Source organism: Annulohypoxylon truncatum (assembly GCF_022578515.1).
Source record: "Annulohypoxylon truncatum strain CBS 140777 unplaced genomic scaffold F4807scaffold_14, whole genome shotgun sequence".
Classification (NCBI taxonomy): Eukaryota; Fungi; Ascomycota; class Sordariomycetes; order Xylariales; family Hypoxylaceae; genus Annulohypoxylon; species Annulohypoxylon truncatum.
In genome coordinates this window covers 483392-502373 of record NW_025953800.1, presented here as the reverse complement: position 1 = coordinate 502373, position 18982 = coordinate 483392, and the positions used below count along the sequence as shown (strand labels likewise).

General features: G+C 50.1%; 8 protein-coding genes across 8 annotated transcripts; 6 read left to right on the top strand and 2 right to left on the bottom strand.

Moving 5' to 3' along the window:
- Positions 1-67: 67 nt before the first annotated feature.
- F4807DRAFT_424224 (uncharacterized protein) lies at positions 68-2418 on the top strand. Its single transcript, XM_047997852.1, has 3 exons — positions 68-522; positions 593-2090; positions 2165-2418. Exons 1-2 carry the CDS (start codon positions 328-330, stop codon positions 1901-1903), a joined length of 1506 nt encoding a protein of 501 aa, XP_047854716.1. The 5' UTR covers positions 68-327; the 3' UTR covers positions 1904-2090; positions 2165-2418.
- Positions 2419-2451: 33 nt separating this feature from the next.
- F4807DRAFT_72870 (Adaptor protein complex beta subunit) lies at positions 2452-5483 on the top strand. The gene is made up of 4 exons (XM_048003405.1): positions 2452-3042; positions 3100-3737; positions 3784-4529; positions 4584-5483. Exons 1-4 carry the CDS (start codon positions 2810-2812, stop codon positions 5187-5189), a joined length of 2223 nt encoding a protein of 740 aa, XP_047854715.1. The 5' UTR covers positions 2452-2809; the 3' UTR covers positions 5190-5483.
- F4807DRAFT_424221 (bola domain-containing protein) lies at positions 5428-6537 on the bottom strand. The gene is made up of 2 exons (XM_047997851.1): positions 6263-6537; positions 5428-6093 (listed from the first exon to the last, which is right to left on the bottom strand). Exons 1-2 carry the CDS (start codon positions 6351-6353, stop codon positions 5852-5854), a joined length of 333 nt encoding a protein of 110 aa, XP_047854714.1. The 5' UTR covers positions 6354-6537; the 3' UTR covers positions 5428-5851.
- A 128-nt stretch (positions 6538-6665) lies between these two features.
- F4807DRAFT_72831 (NGG1p interacting factor 3) lies at positions 6666-8193 on the top strand. Its single transcript, XM_048003403.1, has 4 exons — positions 6666-7019; positions 7095-7138; positions 7194-7334; positions 7403-8193. The coding sequence occupies exons 1-4, from the start codon at positions 6739-6741 to the stop codon at positions 8071-8073; spliced, it is 1137 nt and encodes a 378-aa protein (XP_047854713.1). The 5' UTR covers positions 6666-6738; the 3' UTR covers positions 8074-8193.
- F4807DRAFT_72852 (Vps51/Vps67-domain-containing protein) lies at positions 8144-9495 on the bottom strand. The gene is made up of 2 exons (XM_048003404.1): positions 8734-9495; positions 8144-8644 (listed from the first exon to the last, which is right to left on the bottom strand). The coding sequence occupies exons 1-2, from the start codon at positions 9274-9276 to the stop codon at positions 8237-8239; spliced, it is 951 nt and encodes a 316-aa protein (XP_047854712.1). The 5' UTR covers positions 9277-9495; the 3' UTR covers positions 8144-8236.
- On the top strand, positions 9496-10564 carry F4807DRAFT_72823 (uncharacterized protein). Its single transcript, XM_048003402.1, has one exon. It carries the CDS (start codon positions 9715-9717, stop codon positions 10471-10473), a length of 759 nt encoding a protein of 252 aa, XP_047854711.1. The 5' UTR covers positions 9496-9714; the 3' UTR covers positions 10474-10564.
- Positions 10565-11213: 649 nt separating this feature from the next.
- F4807DRAFT_451497 (carbohydrate-binding module family 52 protein) lies at positions 11214-14042 on the top strand (the record flags this gene model as incomplete). Its single annotated transcript, XM_048000242.1, has 5 exons — positions 11214-11549; positions 11599-11693; positions 11747-11966; positions 12034-13882; positions 13936-14042. 5 exons carry the CDS (start codon positions 11214-11216, stop codon positions 14040-14042), a joined length of 2607 nt encoding a protein of 868 aa, XP_047854710.1.
- A 1225-nt stretch (positions 14043-15267) lies between these two features.
- On the top strand, positions 15268-16792 carry F4807DRAFT_424175 (uncharacterized protein). The gene is made up of 3 exons (XM_047997848.1): positions 15268-15707; positions 15975-16030; positions 16088-16792. The coding sequence occupies exons 2-3, from the start codon at positions 15975-15977 to the stop codon at positions 16290-16292; spliced, it is 261 nt and encodes an 86-aa protein (XP_047854709.1). The 5' UTR covers positions 15268-15707; the 3' UTR covers positions 16293-16792.
- Positions 16793-18982: the final 2190 nt, after the last annotated feature.

The following is an 18982-nucleotide window of genomic DNA, read 5'->3' as shown; positions in this document are numbered from 1 at the left end:
TTCGTCCAACTTAAAGAACCTAGGTGATCGCCCAGTCGTCCCACTAGATTCAATTTCTCCACTCATCCACTCACGAGTCACATACACCTACCACGCGACCTAATTCCTTCAAGACGCGCCAACCCCGTATCAAAAATATCATCTGTCTAGGTACATAGGCGCATTTAGCCAATGTTAGATAGCTAATATTTCCAAGAATCGAGAAGTGTTCATCCAACACATGACCTAGTGTAATACCTGGTATCCTAGGAGATAAGGCACTAATCAACAACACCACCCAACGTACTTATTGAACCAATTGTTCTTGTCCTCCTAGTGTTCAATACTATGTCACCATCCGCCAAAGCTATCGAGAAGGATCTCCGCGACGGAGTTCGCGCCATCGTCGACGAACGCGGCTGGGACGATGTGACCGTGAACAATGTTCGCCAATATGTCGAAGAAAAAGCTGACTTGGAGAAAGGGTTCTTCAAGGAACCAGAGTGGGACGCGCGAAGCAAGAAGATCATCAAGGAGTTTGTTGTAAGTGCAAAGATTATACCCAATATCTAACTATTTCTATTGTATATAGCCGCTCATATATGACATATAGTCCAAGTTACTAGCCGAAGAGGAAGAAGCCCCACCATCCTCCCCTGTAGCTAAGGTCAAGTCTGAATCTAAGAATGGAGTGAAGCGCCAGTCGAGCGAGGAGCCATCTCCCATACCAAAGCGTCAGAAGAAAGCCGCTCGAGCCGTGCCGCCTAAGAAGACTAAGCCTAAGAAAGAGGACTCTGAATCGGAACTTAGCGACTTAGATGACATGAGCGATCCCGAGGAGGCACCGAAGAAAGTGACTACAAAGAAGGCAACTAAAAAGGTAGACTCGGATTCCGAACTGAGCGATCTCAGCCTATCAGAAGACGAACCGAAGACAAGCAAGGCGAAGAAGCCAACGTCGCGTCGCAAGTCTAAGAAAGAAGAGTCTGAGTCTGAATTAAGCGACCTGGAAGACTCGGAGGAAGAACCCAAGAAGAAGGCGAAGAGCTCGAAAAAGGCCGCGCCCCGTCGCAAGTCTAAGAAAGCTAAAGATGAGGGGGCCAGCGATTTGGAAGACTCGCCCACAATCAAGAAGCGCAAACGCGCAGCGCCTACAAAGAAGGCCACCGCCAAGCGCGTTAAAGCGAAACCTGCTAGCGAGGATGAAGCAGTCGACGAGAAGGATGAAGCGGCTTCAGATGTTAATGATGATACCAAGGCCGAGACTAATTTGGAAGCAAAGGCCACAGATGCACCTAAGCCCGAAAAGCCGGACGAGAATACCAAAACGGAGGGTGTGGATGATGAGGATAGCAAAGAGGCAAAAGCGGAAGACTCAGACTCTTCATTATCATCCGTCTTAGACGAGCCGCCCCCGAAAAAGCGCAAGGCTAGAGAGTCCAAAGGAGCATCGAAGCCAAAACAGACGAAGGAGGTATCGGGAGACGATGCAGAGATCAAGAAGCTACAGGGGCAGCTAGTCAAGTGCGGAATTCGCAAAATATGGGGTATTGAGCTAAAGAAGTACGGCGACGACAACAAAGCCAAGATCAGACATCTAAGAGGGATGCTCCGCGACATAGGGATGGAGGGTCGCTTTTCCGAAGCCAAGGCAAAAGATATTAAGGAGAAGAGAGAGCTTATGGCGGATCTGGAAGCAGTCACCGAGATGAATCGCAACTGGGGCAGCGGAAGCGGTGGGCGCGCCTCCAGAAGCAAGGCTACCAAGAAGCCTTCGAAGGCAGATATTGAAGATGACGAGGATGAGGATGGTAATGATGATGTTGATGATAATGAGGATGAGGACGAAGTTAAGGCAAACCCGCGAGTGTCTAAACGAATGGCTGATCTGGCTTTCCTTGGAAGCGATAGCGAGTCGGACTAGGGAGATAATAAGGCACGCATTTCTTGCAGGCAAATGGCGAAGCTTGTCAGTCCTTGGGCATATTATGAAGAGGTTTTAATGAGGATGTGGAGTCATGTTGCAGATATCCCTATTTGCTAGCATTCATCTTCTGAGCTACGAGACTGAAGACGGCAACTGAGCCCATGAATAAGACAGCATTGTAAAACTACGGCACCTATGTTAGCTGGCTTACAAGAGATGATAGTAATCATTGAATGGGCTATAGATGGTAGTACTCACAGCTCGACGTGAAACTTCTCTCTCTTCGTCATCTGACCTTGCCTCGATGAATAGCCGGCGGAGATTGGGGAAGTTTGCCTATATTGCATGAGCTTGCTACTGCAGGTAGTCTAAGCTATACGTTTAGACAGTAGATATAGTCTAAGCTCACCATGTGATACTAAGCTCGGAGGATCTGATTCTGATAATTACAATTGTATTGCTTCACAGCTTTCATATAAGTTTCTTTGCCGCTTGCCACTTGTAGAGATAGGAGGTACGTAGTAGAGTCTAGGTACCTAGGAGCTTGGGCCATTTTGCAAAGTCCTATCAAGCATGAAGTGTGGCTGATGGGTTACACGTTTGTGGCTTGAGAGTTTTTAGCGGGTACAGGCATCAGGAAACTCCTTGTAACGGTGGCAGTTAAACGAGTTAAACGGCCAGGGGTTGATTCAAATGGGTGGCATTCTTTCAACTTGCAACTTTCAACTATCCTCACCCAACCCGACGCTCTTTCATATCCATACCATACAAACGGATATATACAGCGAAACCCTGTACAAGGAAGAGGTCAAATATACCGTTATAAGCCCTGGAAGGGCCTCCTATTCTCCGAACAGCCTCTTTTTACCTCGCACTTCATAAGCCATAAATCGCTACGTCAAAATGTCGGCGGTCAGTCGCATTCGCGGCGCTTTCGCCGTACCTAGGAAGGGCGAGACGTTCGAGTTGCGAGCTGGTCTGGTATCTCAATATGCCTGGGAGAGGAAAGAATCAATCCAGAAGACTATTATGGCTATGACGTTAGGCAAAGATGTGTCCCAATTATTTCCAGATGTCCTGAAGAATATCGCGACTGGCGACCTCGACCAAAAGAAGCTAGTCTATCTCTATCTCATGTAAGTCGTCATTAGCTCCGCAAGTCCATTAGAACAGTAAATTTATGGGAGTGATAGGAACTATGCGAAGTCGCATCCGGACTTGTGTATCCTCGCTGTCAACACGTTCGTCCAAGATTCAGAAGACCCGAACCCCCTTATAAGAGCACTTGCTATTAGGACAATGGGCTGCATCCGAGTAGATAAGATGGTCGATTACATGGAAGAGCCTCTGCGGAAAACGTTACGAGACGAGTCGCCGTACGTACGGAAAACGGCCGCTATCTGTGTCGCGAAACTCTTCGACTTGAATCCCTCCATGTGCATAGAAAACGGATTTCTGGAGATTCTCCAAGAGATGATCGGCGACCCGAATCCCATGGTCGTTGCAAATTCGGTACAAGCGCTGGCAGAGATAGCCGAGACGGCACCAGAGACGAGGGCATTGGTTATAACACCAGCAACACTCAAGAAGCTGCTAATGGCTCTCAACGAGTGCACGGAATGGGGCAGAGTGACGATCCTTTCGACCTTGGCAGACTACCCCCCTCAGGATGTGAAGGAGTCGGAGCATATCTGTGAAAGAGTAGCGCCGCAGTTCCAACATGTCAACCCAAGTGTCGTGCTGGCTGCTGTCAAGGTAGTGTTCATTCACATGAGATTAATTAATGGCGATCTCGTGAGACAGTACCTGAAAAAGATGGCACCTCCTCTAGGTTAGTAAACCGTGCTCTCGTCTGAGTTAGTTACTAATATGTTTAGTCACCCTCGTTGCATCCGCCCCTGAAGTCCAATACGTCGCTCTACGGAACATCGATCTCCTTCTGCAAGCCAAGCCCGACATCCTTAGCAAGGAACTGAGAGTATTCTTCTGCAAATACAACGATCCCCCGTATGTCAAACTCCAGAAGCTCGAGATCATGGTGAGGATAGCAAATGAGAAGAATTATGAACAACTCCTGACCGAGTTGAAAGAGTACGCCCTGGAAGTAGATATGGACTTCGTTCGAAGAGCCGTCAAGGCTATTGGGCAGGTCGCGATCAAGATCGAGGGCGCAAGCGAGAAATGCGTCAATGCGCTACTAGACCTGATTGCTACCAAAGTTAACTACGTGGTTCAAGAGGTTATTGTGGTCATCAAGGACATCCTCCGGAAGTATCCTGGTTACGAAGGGGTCATCCCGACGCTTTGCAATCACATCGACGAGCTAGACGAGCCTAATGCGCGAGGTTCGTTGATATGGATTGTCGGAGAGTATGCGGAGAAGATCAACAACGCGGATGAGATATTGGCAACTTTCGTGGACGGTTTCATGGAAGAATTTACGCAGACACAGTTGCAAATTTTGACGGCCGTTGTCAAGTTGTTTTTGAAGAAGCCAGGCAGCAACCAGGGATTAGTGCAGAAAGTTTTGCAGGCGGCGACAGCTGAGAACGACAATCCTGATATCCGAGATCGAGCGTATGTCTATTGGCGACTTCTGTCAGGGGATCTCGATATCGCAAAGGTATAGTCCCTGGCCCCCTTTTACTTTCTTGGCTGCCAAGCTAACGACCTTTAGAACATCATTCTATCACCGAAGCCAGCCATCACAACAACAATGACAAGCTTGCCGGCAACTTTACTAGAGCAACTTCTTGGAGAGCTGTCAACGTTAGCATCTGTCTACCACAAGCCCCCTGAGTCGTTCGTTGGCAAGGGACGATTTGGCGCCGACGAAATTCAACGGGCAGCTATCCAGGAACAGCGACAAAATGCGGCCGAGAATCCGATCGCCGCGTCGGTTGCCGCGGCTGGTCAAAACGGACAACAGTCACAGAACAACATCGAAAATCTGCTGGATATCGATTTCGACGGCGCGGCACCGGCGTCGCAGGAGCAGAACTCGGCATCTGCCACGCCAGAGCGCGTAGCAAGCCCGGCCGCCGGGGCCCCATCCGGCGGAATGGCAGACATGATGGGTCTCTTCGACGCTCCAGCGCCTCAAAGCAATATTGCGGGCACTAGCGGCGGTGGTGTCAACGACATTATGAACGGGTTCGGTGGAATGGACTTAAGCGGGTCGAGTCAACCTCCGCCCGCGGGGGTGCAACTCGGCCACGCAAGCGGAAGCGCAAGTACGGAGCAGAAGACTTCGAACAATGATGATCTACTGGGTCTTTTCTAGGCGAAGCGAGGCCAAAAACTTCACTAAGCTGACATCCAAAATATCTGGGCTGATAGTAGCCGAGGGAAGGGGAAGGGGAAGGGTGACCCCTTGGATTTGCGATAGAGTGGACTTCGTAAGGTGTCACGATATAGTGGCAGTGTGCCTGTCAGGGGGGAAGGTTCCCTTAAGGAAGAGTTAAAATATCGGTACCTTGATTGGCAATCAGACCAAGGCTCAGTTTATTTTATGAGAAATCATGACGTGAAGTATTGCCGACTATTGTCTCTTCAAGCTCGGTGTTGGGCGCCTAGTTATGCCCTATGCCAATCAATGTCCATTGCTCCATTCCTCTTGCTTTAGCAAGCTAGTCCCAGTGCCTCCTGTGAAGACCTCGTCTCTTCCCCACGATGGGCATTTCGCTCAGGCGCCTATTCGTTTAACATTGGTATCTTAATCCAGCCACGTAGTTACCTATTCAACTCCAATCGCGACCTAAGCCAAGTCATCGCACGCCATCCCCTATTCTTCCTATCGTACAGGTCTTAGAAAGTGATTTGACATGGCAGACTCGGGCCAGTTATCACACAGGGGTCTCCATGCCATACCATGCCATGCTATTCCATGCCACTAGGTATCGAACCATACCCATATATGTATATACCATACACAACCAACCCCCTTCAAGCATCAACGCCGTCAACTCGTCCCTGCACGGTGCCTTCCAGAGGCGGGCCCTCGGTTTTAGCGTTGCTGGCCTTGTCGCGCTCCCACTCCTCGGGCGTCTGGCACTTGGCGCTCCAGGCGTGGATGGCGGCGATCTCGTCCTTCACGGCGGCGTTGACGGCGCGGTGCCGCTTCAGGCTGTTGAGGCCCGCGAAGGTCGGGGAGACGATTAGGGTGGAGAAGGATTGGCCGCAACCGCCTGTTGTTTGAGAAAGGGGTGGATAGTTAGCGCGGGAGAAGAGGGAAAGTAGGAATGGGAGAGAGTGGACGTAGAGATGGGTTATATGGACGGGTTGTAGGAATAGGAAGGAGCAGTTGGGAGGATGGGAGCGGGATGTTGACGGAGGAGGGAGGAGCGAATGATGTACCGGACATGTCGGTGACTTCGACGTGAACTGCTTGGAGACGCTCGGTGAGCGCCGCTTTCAGCGACGTCTCGGTGATTGTCGACTCACTCATCTTGGGCGGATGTGTGTGAGCAATTCGATTATGTCGATACTTTTGTAAAGTAGCCCTGGAGGTATTTATAAGTTGGCCCTGGTTGTTCGCGCGCACAATGACAAAGCGACGATTGCCCCGCGATGATGAAATAATATATCGGTTAGTAATACACACACAAGTCCGATGTTGGAGGGTAAGTGGGGTGTGGGGTGTGGGGATGAGTGGCTGAAGCTGCTGAGGTGGAAGCTTGGAACCCACTATTATTGACGTTGCACAGGTTTGCTGTGTCTCATCCGATAAGATAAGGTATACTACGTACATCCATCAATGTTCAAGGCTAATTTATCTAATAAACTTGCTAGTTAGTGATTGATCACTTCAGAGAGGGCGGGCTCCGAATGCGATGTTCTTCTATCGACAGTCTCATAACCTAAAGATTCTACCAAAACATATCTCATTATACTGTCCTCCTACTCCCACTTATAAAATCGGGAGAGCAAAGTTGATATCCAATATCGCAAACATCGGTGGACGTCATAGCCTTGTACTGCGAGATCAAACCAGGGGCTTTAAAGCTCATTACATGTTCAAACAACAGGAAAGGAGCTTTAGCACTTCTGGAGTCATGGCGGCACCACCCGCAGCTTCTCTTACTGATGCGGTGGTTGCGGCGATGAAAACACTGTCAGTAATCTCTATCGTCCCCTTTCATAGTATTACCTAAACCATACGTCGGACTAACGTGTTGGTTACACATAGCTTCCCGGAAGAGCTAGCAGACAGTGCATGGGACAACACGGGGTGTAAGACTAGCTTATATGATCTATAATATCATTTTTGAAACTAACGCCGACGTAGTACTGCTTGGACAAGCGCCATTGCCGCCGTCACAGAAAACCGAAAAGGAGGTTGGTAGCACAGTCCTGCTAACGAATGACTTGACGTCGGCTGTTGTCGATGAGGCTCTACAAGAGCGCGCTAAGATGATCGTTTGTTACCGTATGAATTGCGCCTCACTAATACGTATGCCGCTTCGGACAATGATACCACTAACCAACATCTCACAGACCCGGTCATCTTCAGACCCCTGAAATCCCTTACCACCAAGGACCCCATGCAGACCCTCCTCTTACGCCTAGCCGCCGAAAGGATCTCGGTCTATTGTCCCCACACGGCCATGGATGCAGCCAGTGGAGGGTTGAACGACTGGTTGTGTGACATCCTTCTAGACGGCGAACACCAGGTAAAGCGTACAGTGGTCCAACCTATTTCCCGACCTCTACCGGAAGGGCACGAATATACCGGGTACGGAAGAACGGTCGAACTAGGCCGACCCGTGACCTTGCAAACTCTCCTAAAACGGCTCTCTGCCGGCATAGGCGACCAGCGTTACATGATGATAGCCCTACCGCCAACCTTGAAGGGCCTTACCAACACGCAGGAAATCTCCAAGGTGGCCGTCTGCGCGGGCTCGGGTGCAGATGTACTCAAAAATACCGATGCCCAAGTACTAGTAACAGGCGAGATGGCTCACCATTACGCGCTTAGACATACGCAACTCGGCCAGATTGTGGTGACCGTATTCCACAGCAACTCGGAGCGCAAGTACCTGGAGACGCGACTTAAACCCATGCTCGAAGTCGAATTGGAGACCACGGCGTTTGGCGATACGCGTGTCATCGTCAGTAAGGCGGACCGTGACCCGTACGAGGTGATTGACGTTAGAGATTTAGCTTGAGCTTCGGAACTGGGACGTGCCGACTTCGTCGAAGTTGAAATAGACGCGGCAATCATGTACCATTTGTCGAAATTTGCCCAATTTGATGAAATAAGCCGTGGGATGGCGATGGAGGCCATCAGTCTTAATGGTTAGGACATCACCAGCTGTAGATACCCGATAATCACGAGTTATTCGTATTCGTATCTCGCCAATTGCCTTTACTCGGTTCACCTTTAAGAGCTGCTTCGCCGTCTTCTATGCATGCGTCCACATCAATGCCGCCGAGACCTTGCTCTTTCCATACCAATAGAAGCCTTCGCGGCATCTTCCACGCCTGTCTTGCATCCTCCAACCGTCCTTCACTGACAAGTGCTCGTATTTTGTCAGGGGCATCCAAGACTTCGGTAGCAAGTTGTTTCGTCCGCGCTCTCCGCTTCCGTGCCTCCTCCGCCTCGGTCCTCGCTGCATCCGGTGGCGCGACTGATTTCCGTAGCGAATCTCGTATTGCCGAAGCTTGCGAGTATATCTGAGTGATCGCCGGGTCGAGCGTAGAAGCCATCGGGTTCAACGGGTCCATATTCGTTCGCATCTTCATGGAGTATCAGCACCTCAATACTTCTTACACCCAATCCAACTTAAATGTATCCAATCAAGTCAGTATAAAATAGAGACACAAACCTTCCGTATCGTCTCCGTAGCCGTGATCAACTTGCTGTAATTATCATAAACCAACGCCTTCTTCTCCGCGTCCAGGGCCCGCGTCTCGCCCAGCACCCGCGTGTACAGCCGCAGCAGCTCCTCCATGCCGTTCTCGGCCAGCGCCTTCTTGACGAAGGCCTCCGCGTCGAAGCCCGGCTTGTCCATCTCGCTCGGCGCCACCTCCGAGTATTGCTCGTGCTGCGGGCCGCCGGAGGTCTCGCCGAACGGGTCCGTCACCTCGACGACGGGCGCCGCCGCCGCCGTCTGCTTCTTCAGGTTGTAGTACGCGCGCAGGGCCGCGCGGTTGCTCTTGTTGCTCGGGCCGGTGGTGGACGCCGGCGCGGATGTCGGCCCGGAGGAGGGGAAGGGGGCGCCGGAGAGGTTGGGACTGCCGGTGAGTTTTGGCGAGCCGATGGGCGAGCGCGAGGCGTCGAGGCTGGGCCGCGTCGAGGATGTCGGCGTCGTGCCTTGGTACGAGGGTACGCGCCGCGGGGGATCGCGGGGGGAAGCAATGGTGGACATTTTTGCAGTAGGTGGGTGGTGGGTTTCCTTGGTGATGACGGCGGGCGATTATGTAAACAGGTGGTTTAGGAAATACCTATAGGGGTATCGTAGTGGTGATGTTGCTTGAAGTTTACAGATCACGGATCTAGGTTCGGGCTAGGTGAGGATTAGTGAGGCTTTAGTGCATTAGTGGCAGATCTCCCGGCGGCCATAGCGCGCGAAGCCACTGTGGCGGGAGCTTATCCGCTACTGCCCTTGCTTCCAAGTGTTTGCTACCGAATCCCCTACCAACTTACATCATACCACTTTCCAGGGGTTTAGTTCATTATATCGTAACTTTATGGGCAACACTTTAAATCAACGTCACCAGCCTAAAACATACGCTTTTATGCATATATGCGAGGATGTCAGAAAAATGAGGGCTTGCACCAATAAGGTCACCATACCCCATTCACCATGAGCGCAGACCTCGCACTACAAATCCGCGCGAGCCTGCAAAGCCAGGGCCTGCCCGCCCCGTCGCTAGCATGGATCCAAAGCGCGCTGCCCAACCGGAACCCGCTCCCGCCGCTGCCCGCGCTCGTAGCCACGGTGAAAACCCGGCTCCTCGCCGCGGACCTGACCAACCCGGCCCTCCTCGAGGCTCCCGGCCCCGCGTTCCCGGCCAACCTGCTGGGCAACGCGGAAGTGAAGGAGACCAAGCTGCCCCGCGACGTGCCCGTCCAGGTCCTGGACATCGACAACTTGTCCAAAAGCAAGTGGGAGCAGGTGGAGGAGCTCGAGGCCGTGGCGCGCGGCGAGCAGACCCGCGGCCGCGAGATCATCCGGCTTCCGACGGGTAATGAGGACGGAGAGGATGGCGGGGACGACGCGCCGACGCAGCAGCAGGTTGCGACGGGCAGGGACGCGGCGCCCAACGCGAACGCGGCGGCCGCGTCGAAGGGCGCGACGCACCGCCTCGTGCTGCAGGACTGCAGGGGCCAGAAGGCGCACGCGCTGGAGCTGAGGCGCGTGGACCGGATCGGCGTCGGCACGATGAATATCGGCGAGAAGATGGTGATCAAGAGGGGCGCGACGGTGGCGAGGGGCATCCTGCTGCTGGAGCCCGCGACGTGCGTCGTGCTGGGCGGGAAGGTGGAGGCGTGGCAGAAGGCTTGGGTGGACGGGCGGTTGGCGAGGTTGAGGGAGGCTGTTGGTGCTGATGCTCGGGGGTGAGGTTTGACTGGCTAGGGACTTGCTTATCTCCTCGGTGCTAGGGGATTACAAATGAATTCATTGAGTGGAGTGTGTATTTGGCTTTTTAATATAGTCTCCTGGTGGCGGGCTCTCTTCGTTGTAACAATAAGTAGAGAATCCAAGTATTTGGCAGAAGCGATTCTTAAGGGTTCTTTTGACGGTTACAGGTTCACAAATACCAGGCAATTATCTTCTTTACACGAAGGGTTGTAATGCGTGTATGCTATTAGATAATATGTGCGCATATGTAACTTAAAAGTATAGTAAATACCATCAAATAAGTATAGATATACTTATAGTATAGTGAAATTTGACCAACTATACTTATAGACTCGCTTAGCCATCCAGCCTTTTGCATAAAATCCGGGATACCTGAGTAAGGATCCATCTGTCGGGTACCTAGGGTTCTGTAGGGGGCTCCTGCAGTCCCTGAAAACCGGGTCCGGGGCCGGCTATTTTAGTGGACCTGACTTCTGTAATTTCCGTTTCGACACGCTATCAGCGTTGGATTGAACTTCAACCGTCCAACAACGTATTACCTAAGACGTCCATATGTAATACCCAATGATTGTTGTTATCGCCCAAGTAATTCTTCAAAATTCCTCAGTTCCATCTACAATAGGTACACGATATACCAAGTTTGATGACACGTTGCTCGTTCTAGGTCCTATGAGTTGCCATTATCGTCAGCAACACTACGCGAAGTCTGACCTAAGAATATGTCTGCAAGCTCCATATTTCAGAAGGCCAGCGGCAGTCGCCGCACGCGCGATGACAGCAGAGCTCTACTAGAAGATGATCCGCTAAGCATCCCGCTTGAGACTATCAACCCATCTCCCCACCCAGCTCATCGGCGGCCGGAGATAGCATCACGGATCCGTGAATATACTGGCTCAAGGCGGAGTAGATCATGTGAGCTCGTTATTTACCTTGCCATACTAGCAGGACTGTTGTTGGTAATACTGTTACCTCGCCGATCCCCACCCGCTCCTACTCCTGTCAAAGTTTATGAGGGTTTGTTGCCATGCGGCAGTTCAAGCTACTCAATTAACAATGTGAGTCTACCCTCCATTCCGGGCTCTAGACGATTTCTAAATATAGAAGCACACATGTTACCAAGGCAGTTTCTTGTGTCCGGTTATTGATAGAAAGCGCACATTGAAGTGTGGTAATGATTGCTATCTCCTTCACGAATTTTCGTAAGCTTTTCCATCTACAACGGATTTCCGATACTTCCATTAACAAATTAAAGCTGCGATAATGGAAAGTTGGTTCAGGTCCAGACCCCGGATCCAAGCGAAAAACCCCCAACTCAAGACACTAGTCCTGAGCCGTGTTCCCAATTCTATGAGCACTTGAGCGACCCTCCATATGAGAATTACTTCATTTACGATTGTAGTGGTGCAAGCCAAGTCGTCGTAACAAGTCCGCTTGTTGGTAGTGATTTAAAGATCATTAGTCCGAGACTACTCGTGAGAATCATGGCCCAATTAGTTCATTCAATTGCTACATACCTGTAGTGATACTGACACGCTCTAGATTGCTTGGCCGGCTGGGAACAGTGGCATTGTGGCTTATTTCTCGCCAGTAAATCGTGTCAACGGAACGCTCGGCATAGGGCTTGAGAAAAGCAACAAAAATCGAACGTTAGGCCCGCTTGTCGGCGGTGTCACTGGTCTCTTAACTCTTAACTCATCCGCAATACTAGACTTGGCCATCTTAGGGAGTATCAGGACAATAAGGGAGTTTATCGAAGGTCCAAGTTCTCTTTCGCCTAAGATTCAAGATGCGATCAAGATTCAACAGTTGCCTGATGGAGGCATCCAGCTCAACCGCCAGTGGCTTGATAAAACAACGGAGACATTCTTGACATTTCACAGCCTTAATCAAACACCAATTTCTATTCGGGATGGCCGCCCTCGCTTCAAGGAGGGTACTTATGTCTTCAACGCGTGGTCCAATTATCCACAACTTGACCAATTTGAAACGGAGGATATCTTTGCTTCTGGAACTATGATCCCGCAAAATTCATCGGATATACACTCGCTTACCTTCCTCTCTTATAAGACAAAGTTCCTTGCTGGTGCCTGGAGATTCCTAACGTACTTTGGGCGTGACAGTCTGATCTCGCTTCTTCTCCTGCGGCCCATCCTGAGCGAAGGGGACGGTGGAGCTGTGGAAGCTATTCTAGGAGCGGCTGTTGAGCGTATAAACTCTAAAGATGGTAGTGTATGTCATGAAGAGACCATCGGCGACTATGCTTCGATATTGAACGAACAGCAAGGTATTGACAGCACAGACCCCTTGTGCGATTACAAGATGATTGATACCGATTTCTTCCTCCTGATTGCTATCAACGAATATTTCGTCCATTCCGCCATCGGAAAAACTCGCCGCGACGCATTCTTCACTAGAAGCGCATCAGTCCTACCCGAAAATCGCGGGCTCAGTTATGGAAACCTTGTATTAGCTACTGCGGAGAAGGTCATGAGGTTGACCGCTGACTTCGAGCAATCTCCCGTACGGGAGAACCTCATTCATCTCAATAGGGGTCAAACGGTGGGACAGTGGCGCGACAGCGGTGACGGATTAGGTGGAGGTCGTATACCGTACGATGTAAACACGGCCCTAGTGCCTGCAGCACTTAGGTCAATCGCGTCGTTGTCGAACAATGCTTTCTTCCCTTCGCATCACGACTGGGAAACGGCTTCCAACAAACGTGCCGTAGTTTGGGAAGACAAGACACTATCTTTCTTCCAAATCAATATTACGGCCGAAAGAGCTCAAGACCTTGTCAAGAATTATGTTGACGTGTCGAGATTTCCCGGCGATGTCAATTTTTCCGACTTAAACTCACCGGTCGTATTTCACGGTCTAGCCCTTGATGGCAAAAACCATCAACCTATCGTCAAGGTCATGAACACTGACGACTGCTTCCGGCTTTTTCTTCTCAACAGTACCGACCAGACCCAACTCTCCGCTTTTCTTTCTCAAGTGGCCGACAACATACTACGCCCCTTTCCGCTCGGCCTCTCCACTGCCGTCGGACTGGTCGTTTCAAACCCGGCATACGGAGAGGAATCTGTAGATATAAAGGAATTCACGGAGAGCGCGTATCACGGCACGGTCGTCTGGAGTTGGCAACTTGTCATGATGGCTGCAGGGTTGGAGAAGCAGCTTGGGAGGTGCGAATTCGAACAACTAGCGTTTTGTACCGACACGGCGCTACACGGCCGCGTTGTTGAAGCGTATAATCATCTATGGGACCTAATCGATGCCAATGGTGAGCACTTACGCAGCGAAGTCTGGAGTTGGGTCTACAGGGATGGCGGCTTTCAATACACACCTCTGGGTGCCTTGCCACCCGCGGCAGGGCAGAGTCCAGTCGGTTCGTAAATGACTACCATGGAGCCGAAGGCAACCGACTAACTCGTATGACAGAAAGTGATATTCGGCAACTTTGGAGCCTGGCATTCTTGGCGGTAAAGAGAAATGATGTGTATACCAGGGTCTCCCAAATCCAAGATTCGGGGCCCCTGAAGCGGTGACCACAATGTCGAGATCGACCCCTGCAAGGTTCGTTATCATTCCTTTCTCTCCCTCGGCCTCACACTAGCCAGGCGTCCAGGAGACGTAGCAGATGCAGGAGGCCTAATCGAGGTCTCATGCACCACTACATCCAACAACATAAATTAGACCTCATTTCATAAACTGCGAAAAGAACTGCACGTAGGTGGAGTTCTACCATGTTTTTCGTCATGCGGCATGGCTAACGTTGAAATTTCAGGAAAAAATCTTAAAATTCTTAATAAATAACTTACCTAGGTAAACAAGTATGAATCCAAATTTTTTTAGTGTTGGATGCATAATTTGAGAAGCGAAAGTACTACAGGGATTGGATAACTGCCATCCCAGCTGTGTCTCTGCAGCCCGTTAATAATTTCTTTTAGCATGCTGACATCAACCTGTCGCAATTAGGCCACGGTGTAGGCCACGTCCAAATACAAACCCTTAGGACAAGACACCCCCCCGATGTCACCCTGGACCCGGGACACGAATAGGTCCAAAATACGCCTAGAAGTTCGTCTCTACTTCTTAATTATGAACGTTTCGAAGGGTTGCTTGCATGTTTCAGTCGAACGTGAATTATTTTTCCTGGGTCAATTTGTAGGTAATCTCACTAGCAAATGTATTTTACACTTATCTCATCGTCTTGGCAAATAATGACCTAGTCTTCGTTTCAGGTATACTATTTTGAGGCGACTGAGAAAAGTAAGCACTTACCTAGGTACCGGTTGACAACCTTTCCCTCTTAGGCCCACCACCAAACTCCAATAACCAGGCTGCTCCGTCGAGCGAAGAGGCCGGGTAAGGGCCTAAGCTAAGCCCTAAAGAATGTTGCGGAATATTGGGCGACTTCGCGGAAACTTGCGAAATCCGAGATTGTTTCGAGAAGGGTACTTTGTTAATGTACTACCTGTTCCTGGAATAAGGCTGAGAGCCTTGAAGTTGCCTTGGCGAACCAAGCGGCCTAAATGTCAGCAAGATCATCTCAGATTAGGTATATGACCCCCAATAGCTACACAAAGGGTACTTGGCTTTGGGTAATCTAACGAGACACCCTCCCCACTCACTCACTCACTCATTCACCTCACCTACCTTTCCTACGAAGTACGTACTAGTATTACGAAATTATCCTTGACTGGTATTTCCAAATTATCTTTTACTGGTATTGCCAAATCATCTTAGCTTCGCTGATAGGTTTTATCATAGCAATTATACCTTGAACCAAACATGGTATATGCACATCACTTCCCCTGGCCACCCCTCTGGTCCCCTGATAACGGTGTCAAGTCGGTTGACACCCTAATTTGCACCCGGGGCACCGATCTCAGCTGATCAGTTCAACCTGCTACGACGATTCCTAATTCTGGACCCTTCTCATGCCAACCAGGGTTGTTGCGTGTACGGGGCACGCTCAATTCCTTTCTTGTATAGACTGCCCACTTTGTCTTCTTGCAGCAAAATTTGTCTTCTTACAGCAAGACACCCATAGTACCTCCCCCAACAAGCTTTCCGTCAACCGTGGATGGCGCATGGGTCACCAAGATGCGTACCGGCTTTAGTAGATCGCTAACAAAATTCGCGGCTCGATTCCTCGGGGCCGTAAGTAATGGTTAAGACTGGGGCGATCTCTGGAGTAGACTATCTAGGTATGGACCATACTTTATAAATATGAGCTCTCGCTATCTAGCTCGACGTCTTCATCCTGCCTGATTCTATGATCTCCAAGACACTCCCTTCGGTTACTTGAACCTAGAAGATCTAAGGAACAGCATTATACTCCCAATCATACAATCAGTCCAACCCCCTACCAACGACTCCCCCTTTTGCATCCACACTATCAACCCGTGGCCCAGTCTACCACATCCATATCTCACCAAACTTCAACAAACCTCTTCTCACTTTCTACGTCCAAGATGGCTAGCCGAACGTCATCGGTTGGACTCAACTTTAGCAGTTGCCAATCCAACCCGTCAGTCACCTTTACTTACGAGCTACCTAACCTTTAGCTAACTTAAGGTCTTCCTAGTCACCAATCAACGACCTCGACCGTCGAAGACGCAGATATGCGAGCCCAACGCCTCGCGCCAGTTTCACAACCTGGAACTGACAATGTTACCGATCGTCTCGTCAACGGCACAGGTACCGCTTCTGACCATAGAGCGAGCCTGGAAGCAAGGATCGCTGCCCTCACGGCAACTATTAACAACCCGACAACTACGAACGGAAATTAACGACTTGAAACAACGGCCATGTTGTCACGCATGACGATTTAACGACCTTTACGTCGAGCTAGGCCACACTCTAAACTACTATATTTTCGTCCGACTCCTTAGCCAACATGGACAAGCCATGATGGTGATGTACAACAGAAGATTTCAACAAGATCCCGCTAAAGCTTCTCTGATGTATCCGAGAAAGTCCTTCAAAATACCACTTCCCCTATTTTCCGATTGCGGACGGAAATGCTGGCTCACAAAACAGCGCTATAACGATTTCATGTATAATACGAGATTCTTTTCTTGGCATGTATAACTACCTGTGTAGTTTTTGTCTGGCACTTGAAGATTTCATTCAATGTGCATTTTCAATTTCATCTTGGAAGATTTTGTGCTGGTAGGATGTGTGGATTATTACCTAGGTATCCCTTTCGGCAGATCAATACAACTGTACCTTGACTCCTTTTTAAGTGTAGCATCGCACAATCGGTAATATGACATAACCACGAATGTACATGTACATGTAGAAAGGAATCAGTAACATCGCCGTGGCACTTCATCAAGACTCCTACTAGGACCCTTTCATCGGGACTTTCTTGTCTAGGTCCTCGTTAGAATGCCCTTGTTAGGCTTAATAAGTACGCTGATACCCTGTTCCCCCCACATGCGGCAAGGAACTTTAGAGCTAATCTGCCCAGATCGCGATTCATGATTATGGACTAGCCCGGACCTCAAGTTAGGAGGTTGTGGCTCATGGCACGACTTGGCGATTTGTCAACTGCGCACCGATCAATCGGAGAGACCGGCGCATTGTAACCCTAGGCTGGCGGTCCGGTCCAGCGGGGGACCAAATTTCCCCACGGGCGCCTAAGGCACATGCTCAGGGCCGTCAGCAAAAAGAAAAGGCCCGTTGAGCACAGCCCTTTGAAGATGCTGGAGTGTATCTTTGCGGCTCTTTTCTGCGCCGCCGCAGCTTAGACGCATACAGGTGAGGTATTCGATATCATAACACTGGAAAGGTGTAGCTACTACCACTTTTCCATTTCGGCCCTCAGTAAGAAATTGAAGTCTAGATTATTACTATTTTGGTTGATGGCAATAGACGTGGTTCTCTTTGGCTTTCTATCCGGCCCGCCCTATTGACAAAAGATTGATCGTTCCCCTGAATACATCAAGTCCAAATTAAGCAATTGGTTTTTACACATTCCAATGAACCCTGTCTCCTCGGAACGATCAAGAGCTACCAGAGAACTTCCAATGCATCGCTACGCGCGTAGCGATGCAACATCCATGGAGCACGAGGAAGGGGTGTCTAGGTAGCTGCTAAGAGGCATGTCTTACCTGTAACGTACTAATGATTCTCTCATATTCAAGAATTGACGAATGAATTGAAACATCAGGGTCCTGGGATCCTGACAGGTTGAGATGTGACGAATGGGCGACCCTGGAAGACCCCTCCCGCTCTCATTTCGGTACACGTCAATGCACGTTGTTGACCAGGATAGCACGTGGCGGCCATGCATCAGGTCTGCCTATTGCGTTGTAGATTATTAAGGAATGATCGTCGCCTAAAAATTCCTCGAGTCCCTCGTCCGGACTTGGTCGATGGGGATTTGCCCTGCTTGTCAAACCCTAAGTACCCGTGCATCATGGATGGCTCTAGGGGCGCATGCATACCTCTTATCCATCTGCTTACATGTCTGGTAGGTACCTACTTGCATAGCATGCCGCCGAGCGAGCGGCCACCGCTTGGACACATTGCGCACGAAATATTTCACGCGTCTCTCGAAGCAACGGTAAAACATTACGACGAGCGGCGCTACCGCTCTTTCTAGAAGGTGTCACTACTAGGACTTTGCGGTGTTAATCAACCAAAATCCCGGCGCTTAGGAAATGTCGTTTTTAGAATACTTATGCTGTGAAGATCACTTCCACTCCTGCCGTCATCTTCATTCACCGCACCTGACACGCAAGAGATTCAGTGCATTACTTATGATATCTTACGAGGTATGTTCATACATAATTTCGTGCCTGCTGTGTACCTCCTTATGTCAGGTACACCAGGCACGTTACGTTGCATGCCTACTTACTACTCAGGTACCTACCTACCTGTCTGCCTGCTTGCTTACCTATGCCCAGACTGTCCATGGAGGTGACAGGTCAACAGTACCTACTACCTATACAGTGTGCGGCACCAACCCAAATCCAGAATGCCAAGGACAAGAAGGTTGATACGCCGACGCCTCAGTAATCGATGTGTGCGTGATCCGGAACCCCTGTTTATTTCGTACCTATTCGCTTTCGCACCGACGTCGTCAAGCACTGAGCACAAGATTAACAACACCCACGTTTTTTCAACCCGAGACCCGAAAATAGGGAGCCCCTTGCCTCTAATCCCTACACGCCCACGTGGTGACGATGCAGATACCCGCCAAGAATTGCAAGGGTAGTGCGGTACTTCATAGGACCGAACTAATTTCTATACCATGCCCAATTGCTTCGAAGGACTCGACAAGCACAATGGAGAGGTTTCCCGCCAGTTCGTAACAGTAATCCAATACGGCAAAGCTAGCTTATCTGAGCTAGCACTCTGGAATGCCGTCGTGCGCCGCACAGTCACCCTTGCATCTTGGCATACCCGAGTCGGTTGACAACTTCCTTCCCGAGAAGTTTCCCAAGTTTCCGAGTAAAAATAACCCAGGATC

Excerpts from the sequence above, each read along its gene's own strand:
- F4807DRAFT_424224 (XM_047997852.1), top strand. The coding sequence starts at position 328 with ATGTCACCATCCGCCAAAGCTATCGAGAAGGATCTCCGCGACGGAGTT. Across the intron at positions 523-592 it reads AGATCATCAAGGAGTTTGTT|TCCAAGTTACTAGCCGAAGA; the intron begins GTAAGTGCAAAG and ends TATGACATATAG.
- F4807DRAFT_72870 (XM_048003405.1), top strand. The coding sequence starts at position 2,810 with ATGTCGGCGGTCAGTCGCATTCGCGGCGCTTTCGCCGTACCTAGGAAG. Across the intron at positions 3,738-3,783 it reads AAAGATGGCACCTCCTCTAG|TCACCCTCGTTGCATCCGCC; the intron begins GTTAGTAAACCG and ends TAATATGTTTAG. Across the intron at positions 4,530-4,583 it reads GGGATCTCGATATCGCAAAG|AACATCATTCTATCACCGAA; the intron begins GTATAGTCCCTG and ends AACGACCTTTAG.
- F4807DRAFT_424221 (XM_047997851.1), bottom strand. The coding sequence starts at position 6,353 with ATGAGTGAGTCGACAATCACCGAGACGTCGCTGAAAGCGGCGCTCACC. Across the intron at positions 6,094-6,262 it reads CGAAGTCACCGACATGTCCG|GCGGTTGCGGCCAATCCTTC; the intron begins GTACATCATTCG and ends CTCAAACAACAG.
- F4807DRAFT_72831 (XM_048003403.1), top strand. The coding sequence starts at position 6,739 with ATGTTCTTCTATCGACAGTCTCATAACCTAAAGATTCTACCAAAACAT. Across the intron at positions 7,020-7,094 it reads GTTGCGGCGATGAAAACACT|CTTCCCGGAAGAGCTAGCAG; the intron begins GTCAGTAATCTC and ends GGTTACACATAG. Across the intron at positions 7,139-7,193 it reads TGCATGGGACAACACGGGGT|TACTGCTTGGACAAGCGCCA; the intron begins GTAAGACTAGCT and ends ACGCCGACGTAG.
- F4807DRAFT_72852 (XM_048003404.1), bottom strand. The coding sequence starts at position 9,276 with ATGTCCACCATTGCTTCCCCCCGCGATCCCCCGCGGCGCGTACCCTCG. Across the intron at positions 8,645-8,733 it reads CTACGGAGACGATACGGAAG|ATGCGAACGAATATGGACCC; the intron begins GTTTGTGTCTCT and ends TACTCCATGAAG.
- F4807DRAFT_72823 (XM_048003402.1), top strand. The coding sequence starts at position 9,715 with ATGAGCGCAGACCTCGCACTACAAATCCGCGCGAGCCTGCAAAGCCAG.
- F4807DRAFT_424175 (XM_047997848.1), top strand. The coding sequence starts at position 15,975 with ATGGCTAGCCGAACGTCATCGGTTGGACTCAACTTTAGCAGTTGCCAA. Across the intron at positions 16,031-16,087 it reads AGCAGTTGCCAATCCAACCC|TCACCAATCAACGACCTCGA; the intron begins GTCAGTCACCTT and ends AGGTCTTCCTAG.